Source organism: Monodon monoceros, unplaced genomic scaffold, assembly GCF_005190385.1.
Source record: "Monodon monoceros isolate NGI ecotype Baffin Bay Population unplaced genomic scaffold, NGI_Narwhal_1 Super_Scaffold_21, whole genome shotgun sequence".
Taxonomy (NCBI): Eukaryota; Metazoa; Chordata; class Mammalia; order Artiodactyla; family Monodontidae; genus Monodon; species Monodon monoceros.
The window spans coordinates 133,360,312-133,380,371 of NW_021703778.1; the positions used below are offsets into that span (position 1 = coordinate 133,360,312).

General features: G+C 34.2%; 2 protein-coding genes and 1 pseudogene across 2 annotated transcripts in view; 1 reads left to right on the top strand and 2 right to left on the bottom strand.

The window, feature by feature from the left end:
* The window catches only part of LRRC9 (leucine rich repeat containing 9), a 94,922-nt gene extending 82,245 nt beyond the window's left edge, over positions 1–12,677 (top strand). The window contains exons 29-32 of the mRNA XM_029237633.1: positions 4,487–4,627; positions 8,689–8,833; positions 10,494–10,662; positions 11,411–12,677. Of these exons, the coding sequence (XP_029093466.1) occupies positions 4,487–4,627; positions 8,689–8,833; positions 10,494–10,662; positions 11,411–11,450 (495 nt within the window). The 3' untranslated portion in view covers positions 11,451–12,677. The remainder of the gene's footprint in view (positions 1–4,486; positions 4,628–8,688; positions 8,834–10,493; positions 10,663–11,410) is intronic.
* The window catches only part of RTN1 (reticulon 1), a 404,193-nt gene that overhangs the window by 361,408 nt on the left and 22,725 nt on the right, over positions 1–20,060 (bottom strand). The gene's annotated exons all lie outside the window — the stretch shown is intronic.
* On the bottom strand, positions 2,353–2,455 carry LOC114905344 (annotated as a pseudogene).

Sequence of the window (20,060 nt, forward strand, 5' to 3'; positions counted from 1 at the left end):
ATTAAGTCTTGATGCCCAGTAGAGTAAGCACCTCTAATTTTCCTTGTCTTCCACCTTCTCTTTTTTTCTTCACTGTCTTGGCTATCCCTGGCCCTTTACACTTCCTATGAGTTTCAGTAAACAGCTTCTCAAGTTATATGAGAATCTTGTTGATATTTTAATTGGAATTGCACTGAATTTATACATTAATTTTGGGAAAAATTTGCCACCTTTCCCGTTGGAGTCTTTGAAGGGATCAAATAAGTAGCATCCTTACTCACCTAACATTTGAACGAATTGAGAAATATAACAGTGGCAGATAGAGAGATGAGAATATTTTGCTTAGCTTAGTGAGAAAGCCAAATGGGCCTGCTAACAGATGCCAAAAGTAAGTCATGATGACCCAGTAGCAGGAAATACTTCACTGAGGCCTTTCCACATGGGAGGAGAGCTTCTCCTGGAGGAGCAGAAGGCATTCTCCCAGCAATAAGCTCCTTCTCAAGAGGAAAGACAGGAGCTAAACATACCCAGTTTAATCTTCCCAGATTGGGACTTCCCTGGTGGCGCAGTGGTTAAGAATCTACCTGCCAATGCAGGGGAAACGGGTTCGAGCCCTGGTCCAGGAAGATCCCACATGCCGCAGAGCAACTAAGCCCATGTGCCACAACTACTGAAGCCCACGCATCTAGAGCCTGTGCTCCACAACAAGAGAAGCCACTGTAATGAGAAGCCTGCGCACTGCAACGAAGGATAGCCCCCGCTCACCACAACTAGAGAAAGCCCGTGTGCAACAGCAAAGACCCAATGCAGCCAAAAATAAATAAAATAAATAGGGCTTCCCTGGTGGCGCAGTGGTTGAGAGTCCGCCTGCCAATGCAGGGGACACGGGTTCGTGCCCCGGTCCGGGAAGATCCCACATGCCGCGGAGCGGCTGTGCCCGTGAGCCATGGCCGCTGAGCCTGCGCGTCCGGAGCCTATTGCTCCGCAATGGGAGAGGCCACAACAGGGAGGCCCGCGTACCAGAAAAACAAAACAAAACAAAAAAATAAATAAATAAATAAATTTATTAAAAAAAAATCTTCGCAGATTTATCAGTTAAGTCGCTCTCCTTCCCCGAGTGAAGGAGTGAAGGGACTGAGAGAGCCAGTAGTGCCACATCATAGAGCTATTTCCACCAAGAAAGAAGTACAATAAGCAGTCGCCCGTAATATTTATAGCATTCAGCCTTCTCTTTCACAAACACAAATATCCCTGTGTTTATTTTATGTCCTTCAATAAAGGTCTGTGATTTTCTCCTAAAGGTTTTAATCATCTTTGGTTAGATTTATTCTGTTGTTTTTTGTTTTGTTTTGTTTTTGTGGTACGCGGGCCTCTCACTGTTGTGGCCTCTCCCATTGCGTAGTACAGGCTCTGGACGTGCAGGCTCAGCGGCCATGGCTCACGGGCCTAGACGCTCTGCAGAATGTGGGATCTTCCTGGACCGGGGCACGAACCCGTGTCCCCTGCATCGGCAGGCAGACTCTCAACCACTGTGCCACCAGGGAAGCCCTATTCTGTTGTTTTCATAGCTGTTTTAAACAATATCTTTTTATATTTTTCTAGTTGTTTGTTGCTAAAGTATAGAAATTCTGATTTTTGCATATTACTCTTTATCCAGGAAGCTTGCTGAACTCTCTTTTAAATTCTAATGGATTGTAAATTTTGTTGGATTTTCTCTGTAGACAATCATAGTATCTACAAATAATGACTCTTTCCAATCCTTATGGTTTTATTTCCTTTACTTCTGTCAGTGTGCTGACTAGGACTTCTAGTACAGTGCTGAATAGACACACTGATAGTTACTGACCTCAAAAGAATGCTTCTAAATTGTCACTATTAAATATGTTTGCTGTAGGTTATGGGTAGATAACCTTCAACATTTTAAGGCAGTTCCTTTCTAATTCCAGTTTACTACTTGTTTTTATCAGGAATGGACACTGGATTTTAACTAATTGGAAATATAGTATTTATCTTTAGTCTGTTAATATGCAAATTATATTAATAGATTCTGGAGCTAAACCATCCTTAAATTCCTGGGAGGAATACTACTTGGTCATCTTTTATACTTTATTGGATTCAATTTGCTAAAATTTCATGTAGCATATCTCTATGGAAATAAGTAAAATTATTCTGTAATTTTACTTTATTATACTATTCTTTTCAAGTTCATCAAGGCTGTTCTTGCCTCATAAAATTAATTGGGGAGTTCTCCCTCTTTTTCTAGTCTATGAATTAATTTATATAAAAGAAGACTCATGTGTCCCTTGAAGGATAATTAGATCCTGTCTCTAAAACCATGTGAACTTAATATTTTTTGAAGTTAGATTTTAAACTACTTATTCAAACCCTTTAATTGATATATATTATCTAGCCATTTTCTATTAAACTGATAAGAACAGATACTACACTTGTTCTTAACAAAAAGGCAAGAAGCAATTTCTATTTATTCAAAAGTCAATATTGAGAACTTATATTTTTCAATAAAATTGTCCTTTTATCTAAATTTTAAATGTACTTCCATCATAATACTTTCATGAATTTTAAAAATCTCTACTATGTGTTTTGTCACCTTTTTTATATCTAAATTTGTTGGTGTTTTTTTGCTTTTTCTCTTTTATTCTTGATGAGCCTTACTAAAGTTTTGTCTATCATATTAATCTCTTCAAATAACCATATTTTGGTTTTATCAAGTGTAATTTTTCTTTTTTGTTCATTAATTTCTACCCTTTACCTTTAGTTTCTTGGAATTTACTTTTTAAAAATATTCTGGAGTAGAATGCCTAGCTCATTAATTTTTAATATTTCTTCTAAATGAATAAATTTTAGGTTACAAAATACTGCTTTAGCAATAGCCTAAAAGTTTTGATATGTTGTGTTTTTCCTGCTATTTCTTAGAATCTACTTTACAGGGACTTCCCTGGTGGTCCAGTGGTTAAGATTTTGCCCTCCAATGCAGCGGGTGTGGATTTGATCCCTGGTCAGGGAGCTAGGATCCCACATGCCTTGCAGCCACAAAACCAAAACATGAAACACAAGCAATATTATAACAAATTCAATAGACTTTTTAAAAAATGGTCCACATCAAAAAAAAAAAATCTTAGAATCTACTTTACAAAAGATTTCTTCTTTAATCTGTGAATTATTGAGGATTATGTGTGTTAATTTCAAACCTATTAGGTATTTTTAGCTATCTCGTTATTATTTATTTCTAGTGTTATTACATTTTAATCAGAAGAGACAGTGTATACATTCTTTGGTTTTATGAAACTGGCTTTGTGGCCTTGAATGTGCTCATTTTTTTAACTCAATTTACGGCTTAGAGATCTCTCTCCATTAATGTATATGTATCTACTACATTTTTAAAAAATAGTTTATTCCCCTCTGATGATAATCTTTCTTTCTTTCTTTTGTTATCACAAACAGTGCTGCATACTTCTTCTGTGTTGTCAGTACCCCAGATCATCCCTATATTCAGAGATTTGCTAGAAGATTTGCTAAAAGTCAAGGGACTTAGCATATAGCTATACTCATGGCTAAGATTTATTACTGTGACGTAATGAGGATACACAGCCAAGTGATGAAGGAAAAACACATGGGCAGAGTCTGGAGGAATCCATGTGCAGGCTTCCTTATGCTCTTTCCCTCACATGAGGGGATCACAGTGTGCACTTTTCACACACCAACAAAAATGTAGCAACAAATGTGTTATATTTCTGCCCAGGAAATCCCACTAGACTTAATAGCATTCAAGGGTGTTTTTGGAAGCTGGTCATGTAGGTACCCTGTGCCAATCACATACCAAAATTCCAGACTCCCAGAAGGAGAGCAGGTTGAACATGAATCCTATTGTTTGTATAAGCAGTCTAGGCATAGTGAACTACCCTTATCAGTTAAGGAATGGTGGGAGAGCTTCCAAAATCCAAGTACCAAACACTTGTCAAGAGCTCCTTGCAAACAGATCCTTCTAAAGATAACAGCCTCAAGCCTACTATGTTAACACTTTCTACACACTTTCTTACGTACATATGCAAGTATTTTTACAGTAGGTTAATACTATGAAGTGATGGATCATATAGTTCAATAGATGTGTATTGAATTAAACTGCATAGTGTCTATGGGAAATTATCATACAAGTTTCAAACTAATTACTTATAAGTGAACTTTTATAATATAATCCTATTCATAAGTTGGGATTGCCTGTAGTTAATGAACAATATCATATACTCTAAAAAGAGACTAAATCTCCAAGTGGTAGCCTTGTTTAAAAAAAAAAACAAAACTTCTCATCTTCATTTGGCATAACAGGGAATTGAGGAATCTTTCAATAAGGGAATTCGTATTTATATCATTTAATACTACAAATTAGCTGTTACCTGTCATCTCTGCTGTCTATGCTTCTCTATAAAGGTTAATCTTTGAAATAAAAAGTTTTTTTAAAGAATGAATTGTTATTTTTAACTTTATTCAGATTTGTAGAAAAATGCTACATCGCCACGTGCTTATATTTCGACTGCCTAACTTACAGATGTTAGATGGAATCCCTGTGAATTCAGATGATAGGGCAAAAGCTGAATTTCACTTCTCTGAACCACAAGCAAAGAAAAATTTGGTAATAATTCTATTATTTACACTTTTTCTTTTAAAATACATAAATTATTAGTAGATGAACATTCTGTCATGAGTTTTTACGTAATGTTTAAACCTGATGTATGATGTTTTTCTAGATAATTTTAGTATGTATTTGGTGATTACTGTCAAAAGCAGCTTGATCTGGTGAATAGAGCATATACACATAGAAGCTAGGAAAGCTCCTTATTCAAAAAACATACTTTGACATAAACCAAATTATTTTAAACTGTGCCTCTTGCTCCATATGTCAGATAATGCTAGAAGGTAAGAAACTGTAACATATCACTCTTATAAACAGTGACTGACAATAAAACTCTCTCCACTTAGGAGATAGAAAGGGAAGGAAGGAATAATGACCTCAAACTCTCTGGACTGTGTAGTTCATCTAACAAGGGAGGTGTGTGCCTCTTTTCTTGTATATTGTCAGAATAATCGGGCCTTTTGCCTATGAACCCTAGTAGGGTATCTGAGCATGACAGGGAAGAGGTTAGAGAGAGAAGCCACAAAACCATATCATTTGGAAATTCTATCATTGACCACCAGGATTTTTCATAACTATCTTAAAAGACTAAATTTAACACAGAAAAGCTATGGTTTTTGAACAAAGAAGTAATACTATTAGAGCTGTGCCTTTGCAAGGTTTAAGGAAGAAGGAGCTGGAGGCACAGAAACCAGCTAAGAGGCTTTTAGAATAATCCAAGAGAGATTATGAAAACCTGGACTAAGGTGGGGCAGTGAGAGTGTAAATGAACCTCTACTGTCAGTGAAAGCAAGAGAGCAAGGGCGTTAGTCAGTGAACAAAGATTACTTTTAAAAGTTAAGTTGAAGAGGAAAGAGATAAGACTACTGTAGATGCTTTCATTTATCTCACTGGCTTACCCAACACTCTCCACTCCCTTTGTAAAACAAACTAACGAGTTCCCAGAGCACATTGAGCGTTTGATACTAGTAGGCTACTCTCTAAGCTCACTTCTGCCTTCAGCAATTGATTCACATATTTATTGAGTCGGCTGTGTTTTTTCAAAAACTTATAACTTTTATTTTAAATAAACAGATACACAAGTACAAATTTTAAATTATTATTTCTATGTTTCTATGAAAGCCAAATGGGATTCTCTGTAAAGTCTGGAAAAAGGTCAATTACACAAATCACAAATAATTGATTACACATACACAAATAATATCAAATTAGGTTGGGAGGAAAAAAACCTGCAAAATAAGGAAGAAAATTATAAAAATTCAGACTAATATGTGGGAAATTTTCTTTAAATCTAGACAGTTTCTTGTATTCAAATTTTCTCCACATGTTGTTGAAGTCTTGCTACTTTAACGAAACCAAAACTGGAAATTGTAGGTAAAACCCTTAAGGGTGGATTTATCAATCAGATAAAATACCAGTCAAGGGACTCTTTCTTAAAGAAAAGACCTTGACCCTTCATCAAAAGATGTGTGGGCACATGTACTTTTATGTTTTAAAATTTTTTTTAAGAATTATAAAAAGAATTATAGATCTAATTCTTATTATTCCCTGACTTTTTAAAATTAACCAAGGGGATTCTATTATGGGTCAAAATAGCTATAGAGACCTGTGAAACTTAGAGCTGTACAATGTTAATAAAGATTATCTAAAAAAAAAAAAAAGATTATCTAGATTAGGCAGAGGAAACTGGTTCATTTATGGGTTATATTTACAAATGTTTTTCTAAAAACTATGCTTTGTGAAAAAAATCTTAGCTACTAATCTGTATAACTAAGAGACAGCACCATCTAATGTCATCTACCGAATTATTGTCACAGTCTCTAGTCTTTAAAAAGAGAATAATTAAAATTTAGTTCAATGATTTACGCCTCCTTTCCCTTTCTCTCTTATATTCCATGAGCAAGTCACTTCTTGCTTCCAGAAGTGGAAAACTAAAGGAAACTTTAGTCTCTTATTGCTGTTGTAACAAATTACCTCAAATTTGGTGTCTTGAAACAACACAAATTTATTATCTTACAATTCTGGAGGTCGTAAGTTCAAAAAATCAGTCTTACAGAGCTAAAATCACAAGTATCGGCAGGTATACCTTCTAGGAGAGAATTTGTTCTTTGCCTTTCAAACTTCTAGAGGCTATGTGCATTCCTTGGCTCATGGCCCTCTTCCAGCAATGGCATCACTTTGACCTCTGCTTCCATCATTACATCTTCTCTGACACTGACCCTCCCTGCCTCCCTCTTATAAGGACCCTTGTGATTGTATTGGGCCCACCTAGATAATCCAGGATATTCTCCCCATCTCAAAATCCTTAATTTAATTATGCCTGTAAAGTCCTTTTTTGCCACATAAAGCATTCACAGGTTTTAGAGATTAGGATGTGGACATCTTGGGGGGGCGGCATTATTCTGTCTATCATACCACAAATGTGAGGCCTCCAGTGAGAGACCTATACAAATTGTAACATTTGATAAATTCTATTTTAAGGTAATGTTGGCTACATTTTAAAAATTCCATATAACTTCATAAATACTAAATTCCATATAAAGAAATCACTTAGAGCAACTTTAAAGATCCCAATTTCCATACGTATTTTTTAATTAGTTTCATATAGCAAAAAAAATACATAAACTCAAATTGTAGTCAGTGATGGATGATTATTTCACTAAAGGTTTTGCTTGTTGGCTGTTCTTTTCTATTTCTCATATAGTGAACTAAGATTTTTCCAATTCTATACTACCATGTTGTCTTCAGTGATTCTAGATACCTATTCTTGCCATTCAAATCGGTGCCGTACATAAGAATTTAATTACCTTTCCATTTACTCTATGTGTAAATATTTTATTTAAAAATTGGGTTTTAAAGAATTCATCTATATATGGTTAGTAAAATAAAGGGGGTATTTGAAGTCTTTATTTCAGAGAAATCTATTTTAAGATGCAATAATAATTTTTATTTTCCTGGCTAGAAAAAAATTGAGCTATTCATTTAGCTGTTCAGAAGACACAAGAACAGAATACTTTTCAAGTTTTATCAGTTCAGTCTAATGTATTTTTCTTTGTTTTAGTTGCTGCTGTTCTTTCTTTTTAACAGCAAATAAAGAGGAAATAAATGAAATCTAAAGCTGTCCTTTAAACCAGAACATTTTGGTGCTCTGGTTTCAGAAGAAAATTTGACAATATTCTAGTTTAATGATGGGAAGAAACTCCCATGAAGGAATTAGGGAATTTGGGATCAGCTTTAGTAAAAGGCCTGATACCTTAGTGCTCATTACGAAGCTGCATTTTGGTTACATTTACTGAAATATGAGGGAAATGGGTAATTTTACACAAATGGCAAAAGCCTGTATCTCTAAATAAATTAAAACATATTCAGAATTCATATTTTTTAAAGTATAAACAAGGTCAGTCTTACTAAAGACAGAGCAGGCATAAATTTCTAGGGAAACCAAGAGTCTCCAGCCTAAAATACTTGTCTCCTCCATTTGCTGATTCCTGAAAATCTTTTAAAAGCCTCTTAATTCTCAACTAACATAAAATGTAAACACTGTTTAGAGAGTTAGCACACTCCTTAAAAGTGATTGTTACAAGATGCTTTTCTTAGTCCCCATTTTATTTACTTGTTTGTTCTTGAAACACTAATTAACTGCAAGACACCTGGTGAGGTAATGTGAGGAACACAAAGATGTGGAAGATACAACTCTTACCATCTAGAAATTCCTGTTCAGAAAAAAAGAAATCACAAAGGGGTAAAGGCTTAATTTTCTTAATTCTACACTTACCTTGTTAAGACTCTTTGGAATGGGGAGGTGCCATCACCCTAGACTGTTGTAATGAGTACAATGCAGTCTGAAAAAAACAGAACATAAGGTTCTGAGGGGAGTTAAGGGCCCAAAAATCTGTCTGTTTCACAGTTTTTGCCTCATACAAACTCTGAGTTTAGGGAAGCATATAATTTCTGACCTAAAAAATTTTAAGGTGATTATCAAGTGGGGCTTGTGGTAAGGCTAAGACTACTGATCTGAGTTTTTGAGATAAGGCATTCTTAACTTTTCTTTTGTTATGTAGTTTATTCCTGTTACCAACTCTCCTGTGGATGGTGGATCGTTTGGCCAAGTGAAAGCTCCTCCCATAAAGATAACAAATGTAATTCGGCCTGGTGGATTTAGCCATTACTTGGGATCTGACTTCACTTTAACTCCTGAAGTTGAAGGTATTTTGACAGTTTCTGAGTGAATGTAAAAAAGCAAAAACACTTCATTTGAAACAAAAATCTCACTTTGATTTCTAATACTACTTAAAATTGCATATTTTACATTTACATTTCCCAAAATTGAATGTTCAAGTTTCATGTGACCATTCTGATTTCAAAGAATCTACAGTATTTTTTTATTTTTATTTTTTTCGGTACGCGGGCCTCTGACTGTTGTGGCCTCTCCCGTTGCGGAGCACAGGCTCCGGACGCGCAGGCTCAGCGGCCATGGCTCACAGGCCCAGCCGCTCCACGGCATGTGGGATCTTCCCGGACCGGGGCACGAACCCGTGTCCCCTAGCATCGGCAGGCGGACTCTCAACCACTGTGCCACCAGGGAAGCCCTATATAGTATTTTTTGGTTCTACTCAACTACTAATATGTTGTAACTACACATTTGCTTACAATTTGAACTTTGTGATACTTGCACAATTTTTCTTGACATTTCTTTTCAAAGCTTTTATTACATTTTGTGTATTTCATAGCAAACGACTACTAAAACCTGTAGTACATCCTGCTAAAAGTAGAAATCAGAGGTTTAAAAATATTGGTAACAACAGACTCTTGGGGTTCAAAGGGTATCTTACAGAGAGAAGATCAAACTTCATCCTTGAAACCACAATATTATTTTATATATTCCTGAAGCTATTAGTAGGGAAGTGTTTCAAGAGGTAGCTCTCTAAAGGAAGGGAGTATATTAAAAGGACAAGGCATGGAAATGTTTCATTCTATTATATACATTTTCATTCAGACTTAGATCATGCCTTTTCTCTAATTCCAGATCTTCACTGGCTACCATTTTGGTGAAATTGGGGGTAGCTACTCTTTCCCTGAGGGCTCACCTCTTCCATTCTTTTTAACATCCCACTTTGCCTCAGACTACTGTTAGACAATAAAACTGAACATCACAATAATAATAAAATGATCTAAAAGCCTACTAAGAATATGCAATTTTTTAAAGGAAACTCAGTTAAAAGAAATTCAACATAATTTACTCTAAGATGTTATTTTTTGTTTAACTTATTTTTCATACTTCTACATACTTATGGTTTCAAGATTTTAATCATAGTGAGAAATTTAATGCTTTTGTCCAGTAGATAGAACTATCAGTAAAACTAGACATACCAAATTGTTATTAGCCTCCTTAATAGTACAGTGTCATCACTGTCATCTTCAGGAATGTCTTCAATATCTTTGGGGGGGGCATTAGTTCAACCCTGGATTCATTTCCATAACTTTCTTCTCAGATATCTTTCTTTAAGATTTATTATGCAACTACTTTTTTAGGATTTTCTGGAAAAGTCCTATTTCTTTCCTATTTTCTGACTGTGTTGCCCCAATTTTTGTTTTGAAAAGTATGGTCATTTTATCGATACATTTATTATAGCACACAGCTCTGGATATTTATATTTTTAAAAATTACCAAGAAGGTATCAAATTGATCCACTAGCTCAGAAAAATTTAAGCAGCATTAAGTGCTAGAAATATAGTCCAATTTTTATTTTTATTTAAAAATTTTAATTCATGTTATGAAATATGTATCGCACACAGTCAACTGAAGGACAACCAAACCTTATTAATTTATTAATGCTTTTCATTGTTTCATAATTCCTAATTTCAGACAAAAAAGACAAGAATGCAGGGATTCTAACAAGTAATCCTCAGAGCATCCATGCAGAAATAGCTTTTCAGCAACTCAGAGGGATAAATCTCTCTCCATCTCTTTTATCACATCAGAATATGGCATCTCCAAGTGCAGAAATATACCAGAGCAACCAAGATGAGGGAAGGTAAAGCCATTCTGTGTTTTAATATCACTTGTCATCATTAAAAAAAAAAAAAAACTTCCCCAATTTGCTTGTCATCTATAGAAATAGGAAACTATTAATTGGGAACTACTATTATGGGAACTACTTTTAATTGTATTCTCTCCCAAGTCACTTCTAATCACTGAATATGCAAAGCAGTTCACTTATATTTTGAACAGATAAATTCAACTCTGAAATCACAAAGGCTGAGAATTATGTAAATTTTTCAAGCTTATAATTCCCAGTTGCCCTTCCTCCAATTTGGATCCTAGCCCTAGAGGCCAGCTGAAGGCCTAAGAACATGCTACTTCTCATTAAGAATTCACTCTGCTGCTCAACACCTGTCCACCCAGATTTCCAGTTAATACCTGTCCTCTAGCTTCTTTGTAGCCAATCTCTGGAGCGTTTATTAGAGTGACCTAGCAGCAGATCTAGCTTAAGCCTGGTTCTTGCTGTACTAACTTCCCTGCTATAATCAGTCGTGTCCCACTGAGAATATATTTAGTGAGTGTAATATACTGATACCATATTTTGGTATCAATGGTTTATCCTCATGATAACCTGATTTATAGATAGCCAAAAATAGGATATTATTCTTTCTTGTGTTGTCTTTTTGAAATTGTACACATATAAAATACAAAAATTATTTACTGCAGAATTACCTTAAGTGAGCTGATCCATTAAGAAATTGTCACCATTACTTGACTCATAAATATTTTGTTTCTGACAGAATTCCTGGCAGACACTTTCCAAGATCAAATCGAATGTAACTGCCTAAAGAGAAATGAATATATACCAAGAAACCTATTTCTGTTTAGTAGTTGTGCAAAAACTAGCAGACAGTGTCGGTGATAAAAAAAAATATAAGACAATCACATTACTTATGTTACTGAAGCACTTCAGTTCCATATGAAAATAATCTCTATCACCCTTGGTGAATTTTATTTAATATCATCTTTCTTAAACTTTCTTTATGGTTATCTTAATTATTCATTTGATTTTCTATGTTAGAAAAATCATGAAATATATCATACAACAATTGAAAAGATACAAGTGACATAAAACAAAGTTCAGAGAATCAAATGTTTAGTCCTGGGGTATTGGAAGCATTTAGTTGTAAAATCTCATTTTGGCTTCTCATATAAAGATACTAAGAAAAGGTAATTTTAGGAAATAAGCATACTTTCATTTGTAGAATATCTGTTCATTTAGGCTTACCTAAAGCTAAAGCACACATTTCTTACCAAACACAACTATTACTAAAGCAAGTTGAGTTGTGCTAGTTGAACTACAGATTAGTTTTTTAGGACTATATTTCGAAAAAAATAGCCTCAAACTGAGTCCGCCCTAAGAATTGTTTAGAGATGGAAATCATAGGCATCAACAGTACTTCCTGAAGGTAGCTATGAGTGCAACCAGCCATTCATGCTCTAAGAATAAAAGAATAGTATTTCATATACACAATTCATTGAATGTGCCCATAGTGATATAATTTTACAAACAAGTTTTAGGCTAAATAAACACATGTTCAAAATAAGTGGACACATTTAAAATTTGGACTTAATTATATTTTACTGGAAATAAGTTTTCTAAAATATTGACAATTACATTGTATAGTACTAGGACAAATCACAAATCAAGTGTGGTTTTGAATTTATTTATTAAACACAGTTCTTTAAATTAATGATTTAATTGCCAATCATATTTTTATATCAATGGGCTCCAAGATTCATGAAGTATTGTTTAAATTTTTCAAGTAGTGGTTCAATGCTACATGTAATTTTCATATTATTTTATGTGTTCCTTACATGAAAATAAATTATTTTTACTAAAATATTTGTATTTTATAATCTATCTGGAAATAGTTTTAAGGATATTTTGGAAACTAATGCCAATATGTATGCAACAATTTTGTGTCTTCTTTAAATACTGTATGTTTGTAATTTAATAATGTAATATTTAAAATTTTGAACCTAATACAGATTGATTTTACCCTTCTTAATGTGTGGTTTTTAAACAACTATTACTCTAAGGTAGAAATAGATCCTTTGTTTAAAAAGGAATCATGCAGTTCTTAAGATGTCCAGAAGATGTCTTTGTTGCCCTTTAGTTCTGACAACTGTTTTCATTACAGTGTTGTGATAAGCACCTGCTCTTCACTATTTGTTACTAACTTGACATCATTTGCTTTTTCTTTCTCTTATGATTATGTATAAATGAAATGCTCAATATATGCTACTTTTATAGTAAAAAGTGTCTTTGTAAATAATAAACTGGATGGGAAAAATAAAGTAACAGGTTTTCACTGGAGAAAAATTTACAAGAGCAGAAAAGTATAAAGAAGGAAAAACATAACTTATTATCCAGCATCCACTTAACATTTGACATTTTTTCGTGTAGCCATTTCTTCTATGTATTTTCTTCTATTCCATTTTCTTCTATGCATTTCTAATATATTTGATATCACTTGATTTTTTTGAACACATTGTTCAATTTTGAGATATTTTATTATAAAATTTTAATTTAATTCGAATTTGTTCTAGAAAGTAAATTTGTGATAATTTAATAGTAACAAACACTAAGAAGAAGAATAAACGTATATGGCTTCCCTGGTGGCGCAGTGGTTGAGAGTCCGCCTGCCGATGCAGGGGACACGGGTTCGTGCCCCGGTCCGGGAAGATCCCACATGCCGCGGAGCGGCTGGGCCCGTGAGCCATGGCCGCTGAGCCTGCGCGTCCGGAGCCTGTGCTCCGCAACGGGAGAGGCCACAACAGTGGGAGGCCCGCGTACCACACAAAAAAATAATAATAATAAAAATAAATAAATAAATAATAAATGTATACAGGCATTGCTAGGTGCTGTACAGAAACAGACATTGACCCAACCTTAAGAACATTTTAAATATATACAGTCAATACTTCCATATAAAAGCAATGAGGGGGATGATTACTAAGATAATTTGGCACAGTAGTTCTGAAGTTTTTCTGCCGTGAAAGCAGATGATGATACATACTCTCCTGGACAAGTTAAGCTGTTGGTTATCTGCAGTTCTTAAAGCAGTTGCTATAACTTCATCCCCTTCCTATTCAACAAAACAAATGAAAATGTAATTGAATATGAGAGATGTTTTTACGGGTCTGCTTTAGATCTGCTCTAAAAATTTTTTTAAGTAGATCATTCACCAACTGAAATTTTAAATTATTCATAATACATTTCACAACCGATTGTAACAAAACAAGCAGGTAGTGCTTATTACTATAAACCACTAGTCCATATTTTACATGGTTTATCCTAATAACAAACTTATGAAATAGATGTGACATGTACTGTCTCCATTTATAGATTTAAAAACCTGGCCTTGGGCTTCCCTGGTGGCGCAGTGGTTGAGAGTTCGCCTGCTGATGCAGGGGACGCGGGTTTGTGCCCCGGTCCGGGAAGATCCCACATGCCGCAGAGCGGCTGGGTCTGTGAGCCATGGCCGCTGAGCCTGCGCGTCCGGAGCCTGTGCTCCGCAGTGGGTGAGACCACAACAGTGAGAGGCCCGCGTACCACGAAAAACAAACAAACAAACAAACAAAAAAACTGGCCTTAAAAGGAAAAGATATCACACCAAATCCTAGATTTTTTCAACTCTAAATTCATTGCTTTTTTGATTACTACAAATGAACTGACAGTTAATTATTCCTAATGTGCTGTTTAATCAGCTGTTGTCGAGCCCTAATGTGTGTAAAAATTGTAAACTATTCATTCTCTTTCAGTGTATTTAACTTACGGAAAATGTATAATTTCTGCAATAAAATTAGTTCTTTGCCCCCCAGCAAATGTCATGATAAATTTATTTTGCATGCAGTCATATGCATAATTGTATGACTTGTTTTAAATTAAAGGACAATTCTACAAACAACCTGGAAAGCTAAAATTTAGGGCACTTTATAGACAAGGAGCCTACCTTGCTGAACTGCATATAGATGATGTCAAAGTGATCTTCTGATTTCTATTTATGAAGATTGACTATAACTGTTTATTAAAACTTTATTATTTACTTGATTTCTCTACTACTGACACAAAATTAACTATGGTTGTGAACATATTTTTGCACAGAATATTTAGTGTGGATCTGTGTGTGTGTGTTTGCAGGCACTCATGACTAGTTTTAAAATAGTCCTTATGTTTAAGTAACGTGTCGTTTCATTATTTATTCATAAGCTATCCTATATTATGAGAAGTGTTTAATGTTTTAAAACATTAGATCTTACTGTTAGTCATGCTATAGGCGCTTAGCTTCAATTAAATGTTACATAAAAAGAAGTAAATTATTTATATTTCTATAAGAGTAGAAGAAAGCACTTACGTCTTAAGTTCTGTTGGTTATTCAATGAATCTATTATCAGTTTGTTTTGGTATAGAAACTGGCTGTTTTTTTTAAATTCCTCTGCTATAAAACTTAGAACTTTTGGACAACCTCCAAGTGCTTAACTACTTCTCTTTTTCATCTCTCTGTACTTTCCTCTATTACTGAATTTTTTTTCTTTCTTTTTTTTAAATTGAAATATAGATGATGTACAATATTGTTAGTTTTAGATGTACTACATAGTGATTTGACATGATCGCCACTCTAAGTCTTGTAACCATCTGTCCCCATACAAAGTTATTAACAATATTATTGACCATATTCCTTATGCTGTATATTACATCCCTTGGCTTATTTATTTTATAACTAGAGGTTTGTACCTCTTAATCTGCTTCACCTGTTTCACCCTCCACGCCTCTCTGCCTCCCCTCTAGCAAACACCCATTCTTTGTATCTATGAATCTGTTTTTGTTTTGTTTGTTTTGTTTTTTAGATTCCACATGTAAGTGAGATTATATGGTATTTGTCTTTGTCTGACTTGCTTCACTTAGCATAATACCCTCTACATACATCCACATTATTGAAATATTTTTAAAGAAAAACCTGTACCAAATTGAAATTTTAGTTTGCAGTTGCCTTTCAGAACTAGGTCAGCAAAAAGTACACAGTTATTTTATCACTAATATTTTATTTCTACAAGTCTATATCTTATAAAAATATGAATTATATTATTACTATTTTTCTTCAATTTATGAATAAAATTGCTTTGTAATCTACAGAAAAGACATTTCTCAGGCCCAATTTATGCGTTTTTTTTATCGCAAATTTAGTTTTGGTGATGATTTTTCCTTATAATTAAAGTAAAATAAATGATTTTATAGCAAAAACATGAAATTCTGTGACCTAAGAATAGAATAATACATTCAAAGGAACTTAGAAGGCGCTTTGAAAGTGTTAATTACCTTAAATCAAATTATTTAGCATTCATGTGTAATCTATTAGGCCTTACCTTAACTATATGCTCTTTTAGGTAAATCAGAAAGCAAATTCGTCAACATCATTTTCCATATAAAATATTGGTGATTCTGAAATGCTAATTTTAAAATTAGAATATTTTTCCTTATATTGTATCATTAAAAATAAGAGTATCTATTTCCATATGCTCTGAATAAAAATCCATTGGGATAACATATTTCGGTACCTTTTAAAAATTCATTTCATTTTGATCAAACAATAAAATGAAAATGGATGTGAAGTATTTTTCACAAATAGTATTCTACATTTTCTTCTAGTTTTTAATTTTATAATTCTAATGAACTTCCAAATGCTTAAAAGTATTTCATACCAACAGAGTTCCATTTTTAAACATTACAAATAGGAAAAAAGGTTAATGATGATATTAAGTAAATCATTTACAGTTTATAGTTTTGTAAACCATTATGATTACATTTATTTTTAAACAACAATATCTGTACTTTAAACAGAAAAAAATTAAGACCATGTGGTTTAAAAGCTGTAGATTTTAATCATAGACCTGCATGTTTTACATATTGCTTACTGTAAAACATTAAAATGTTTTAAATAATTTTAGTAGTTTGGCTCTACTCTTTGACTGTTTGTTTCATCTTTAATTACAACATAACACCTTCCCTTCCCTCCCTGCCCCCAAATGTTTTACAAGTATGTTTCTCAAAGAACAACCAAAAAAGACTAATCTGTAAAAAATATATCAATAACATTTTTAAGTTTCCAATTATTTCTTATTTCATCCTACCAATTTGGCTGAAAACAGGTATTTACAAACACTGGTAGCCTACTTTCTTATAGCCTTTCATTTTTTTATGCAGTTCTTTAAATGATTTCTATCAACCTTAATGGTGCATTTTTAGTTAAGAAAATAGAATGAGGAGAAGTCAATTTGAGCACTCAGATGAACAAGTGTCTTCAGAAAGAATAGGCATAAATGGGTTTAGAAAACAGAGAGAACAGGAGTAAAATGCAGTGAGCAGAGCACTCAGAGAAGCCAGATACAATGGAAAGAGTAAAATACTGCAGAGCTTTTTAAGCTACATACAATTGGAACAATGGACTTGATCCAGCCATCTATGTTAAACTGTTAAAATATAGGTGAAAAGCAAGATGGAATTCTATAAAGAGTGTTGATGAACAGTAGAATGAAGAGCTTTAAATCTAAAGAGAGTGAATGCAGTCATTCAATAGGATGGAAATGAAGTCCAAATTGGCATATTTCCCTGGTTAATTTACCTTGTGACCAACTCTGTTCAGTTTTAGGTATTAAGCCATTATTAGCAACAAAATAGTCTTTAAATTGCCACCATTGGAGTTTTTAAGCAACAACATAGTGTACATCCGTGAATTTAATGAATACATGCAACTAACAGTTGGGGACAGGGGGCGAAATTTCCCCCTCTACCCCTGAGTTCTTATAGCTGGAATAATAATAAAATTTACACACGACAGATAACAGTAGAAAAACCAGCTGAATTTTGTGCACGCAGAAGATCATAAAATGATGCTCAGAGACTGACCAAAAGCAGGCAGCTTTTGTATCTTTTTATATGAAGAAAAATAAATTTGTGAGGATTTGACAGGATCAATAAACTCAGGTTTGGGTTCTTAATTAGTAAGGAATTTATGCAAAGTTTAGGCTTGGGTAGTAAATTAGTAAAGAAGTAACAAGGTTTGTTAATACAAGCTTCTAGGCCCTGAATTCCCTATGTCTTTTTGCCTCTAGGTACAGCGAGGGCACATTTCACATGGGAGGTTTATTTCCTACCTTCAGAGAGACAGAGAGGAGGGGTCAACATGTCCCTATTGCATCAGTCGTGTTTTAAGTAACTTTAATTCAAAATAATCAATATGCCATTGAGGCATATTTTGGGGTCGTCCTAACACCACATAAACATACACAGATACATACAAGTAAAAATACAACATATAGGTCTCATATAATTGTTACAATTTAATATTATGGTCTATAGCAATCAGTACACTATATCAAACTTCCTATCCTCCAAAATCAAAAACAAAAAAAGGCTAATTTAGAGTTAATGGCAAAGGTGCAAATGTACTATTACAAAAACTTGAAAAAGAAAGCTCATCTAGATAACACATGCAACTCACAGAATAGTATACTTTCGAATAATCAGATGACTTAAGTTTTTTAATTATCTGGAAGTCAATCAGAACATTTGTTTTCTACATTTTGGGAAAACTTTTATTAAATGTATTGACATACTTTCCTGTTTTAGTAAGCAGAATAAATTAGATAAAATTTTATTTTCAATGATTTATAGTGTCTCAGGTGATAGTTGTGCATGATTTACAATTTTAAAGAAATGTAGCTAAGAAAACTGTGTAGAATGTGACCGGAATTGACAATTTAACCTTGGAAGTTGCTTAAGACCAAGATTCGTGATTTTTGCTTTTGTCTTCTGGCTTGCATTTTGTGTGTGTTCCTTCAACGACTAAGATGCTTAAATAATTTTTCAAGTTAGGTGAAAGTTCTAATATTTTTCATGTATAGTAAACTTAAGCATTACTATATTATTAAGTTTTGAATGAAGGTATTAATTATATTTATGGAAATAGATCTAAAACCTCTGTAGATAGAAACTAAATAAAACTAAAGCCCAAATATCTGCCAATGTTAACAAGTTGGGCCATTGTTAACTCTCAAAAAGAATATGAAAACGTCAGCCATATAATGTCATCCTTTAATATTTCGTTATTGAAAGTTTTAAATACCTATTCTTTTTAAGACTTACTTTTAACTAATATTGACATTATCAAGAATTTAAACAACAGCTACAACAGACTTCAGAAAGAGTGAAGATTTCCTATTACCATGGAACTGTTTTAATATAGTGCTATTTCCAGACTTTTTTCCAATACATTGTAAGAAGATAAGAGTAGAAATGTATGTATTTACCACATGAGTATTTCAGTCACTTCAATATTTAGAAGAGAAATCATCATGAACAGCTATTAAAGATAATAAAAGCCAAACGGTTTTTTTCTTTTTTTTAAATTTACTTATTTATTTATTTTTGGCTGTGTTGGGTCTTCGTTGCTGTGCGCGGGCTTTCTCTAGTTGCGGTGAGCGGGGGCTACTCTTTGTCATGGTGCGTGGGCTTCTCACTGCGGTGGCTTCTCTTGTTGCAGAGCACGGGCTCTAGGCACATGGGCTTCAGTAGTTGTGGCTCATGGGCTCTAGAGTGCAGGTTCAGTAGTTGTGGTGCACAGGCTTAGTTGCTCTGCGGCATGTGGGATCTTCCCAGACTGGGGATCGAACCCGTGTCCCCTGCATTGGCAGGCGGATTCTCAACCACTGCGCCACCAGGAAAGCCCCAAACTTACTTTTTTTTTTTCTTTTTTGTGGTACGTGGGCCTCTCACTGTGTGGCCTCTCCCATTGCGGAGCACAGGCTGCGGACACGCGGGCTCAGCAGCCATGGCTCACGGGCCCAGCCGCTCTGCGGCATGTGGGATCCTCCTGGACCGGGGCACGAACCCGTGTCCCCTGCATCGGCAGACGGACTCTCAACCACTGCGCCACCAGGGAAGCCCCCCGAAACTTACTTTTAAAGAGTATTATTTCCATGGAAGAAACAAACATGAAAGAAATTAGTTTTGGGTTAGGAAACACTTTTCTCTTGAAACTCAAAAACAACTTTAAAAAGTGAGTTATTTGTTTCTACTATTCAATCTTGCATAGTTTTTGATCAATTATTTTCAATTATATTCAAAAATCAATAAAGAATACAATTTTGAGCCTAGATGGGGAAAATCAAATGAAACAAAGCAGAATATTGGTAACCAGAGTAATGTTATTCATATTTGGTTATAAAGAAGCTTGAATTCCCTTACTGGATCATAACTGTTTAAGTTATTTTGTCTTGAGATCAATTATTGACATTTACATACTATTTTATTTCCACTGAATTTTGTAATTTTATTCATTATGTTTATGAGTCTTTTCATGATGTTTGTGGGGGAAAGAACAAAAT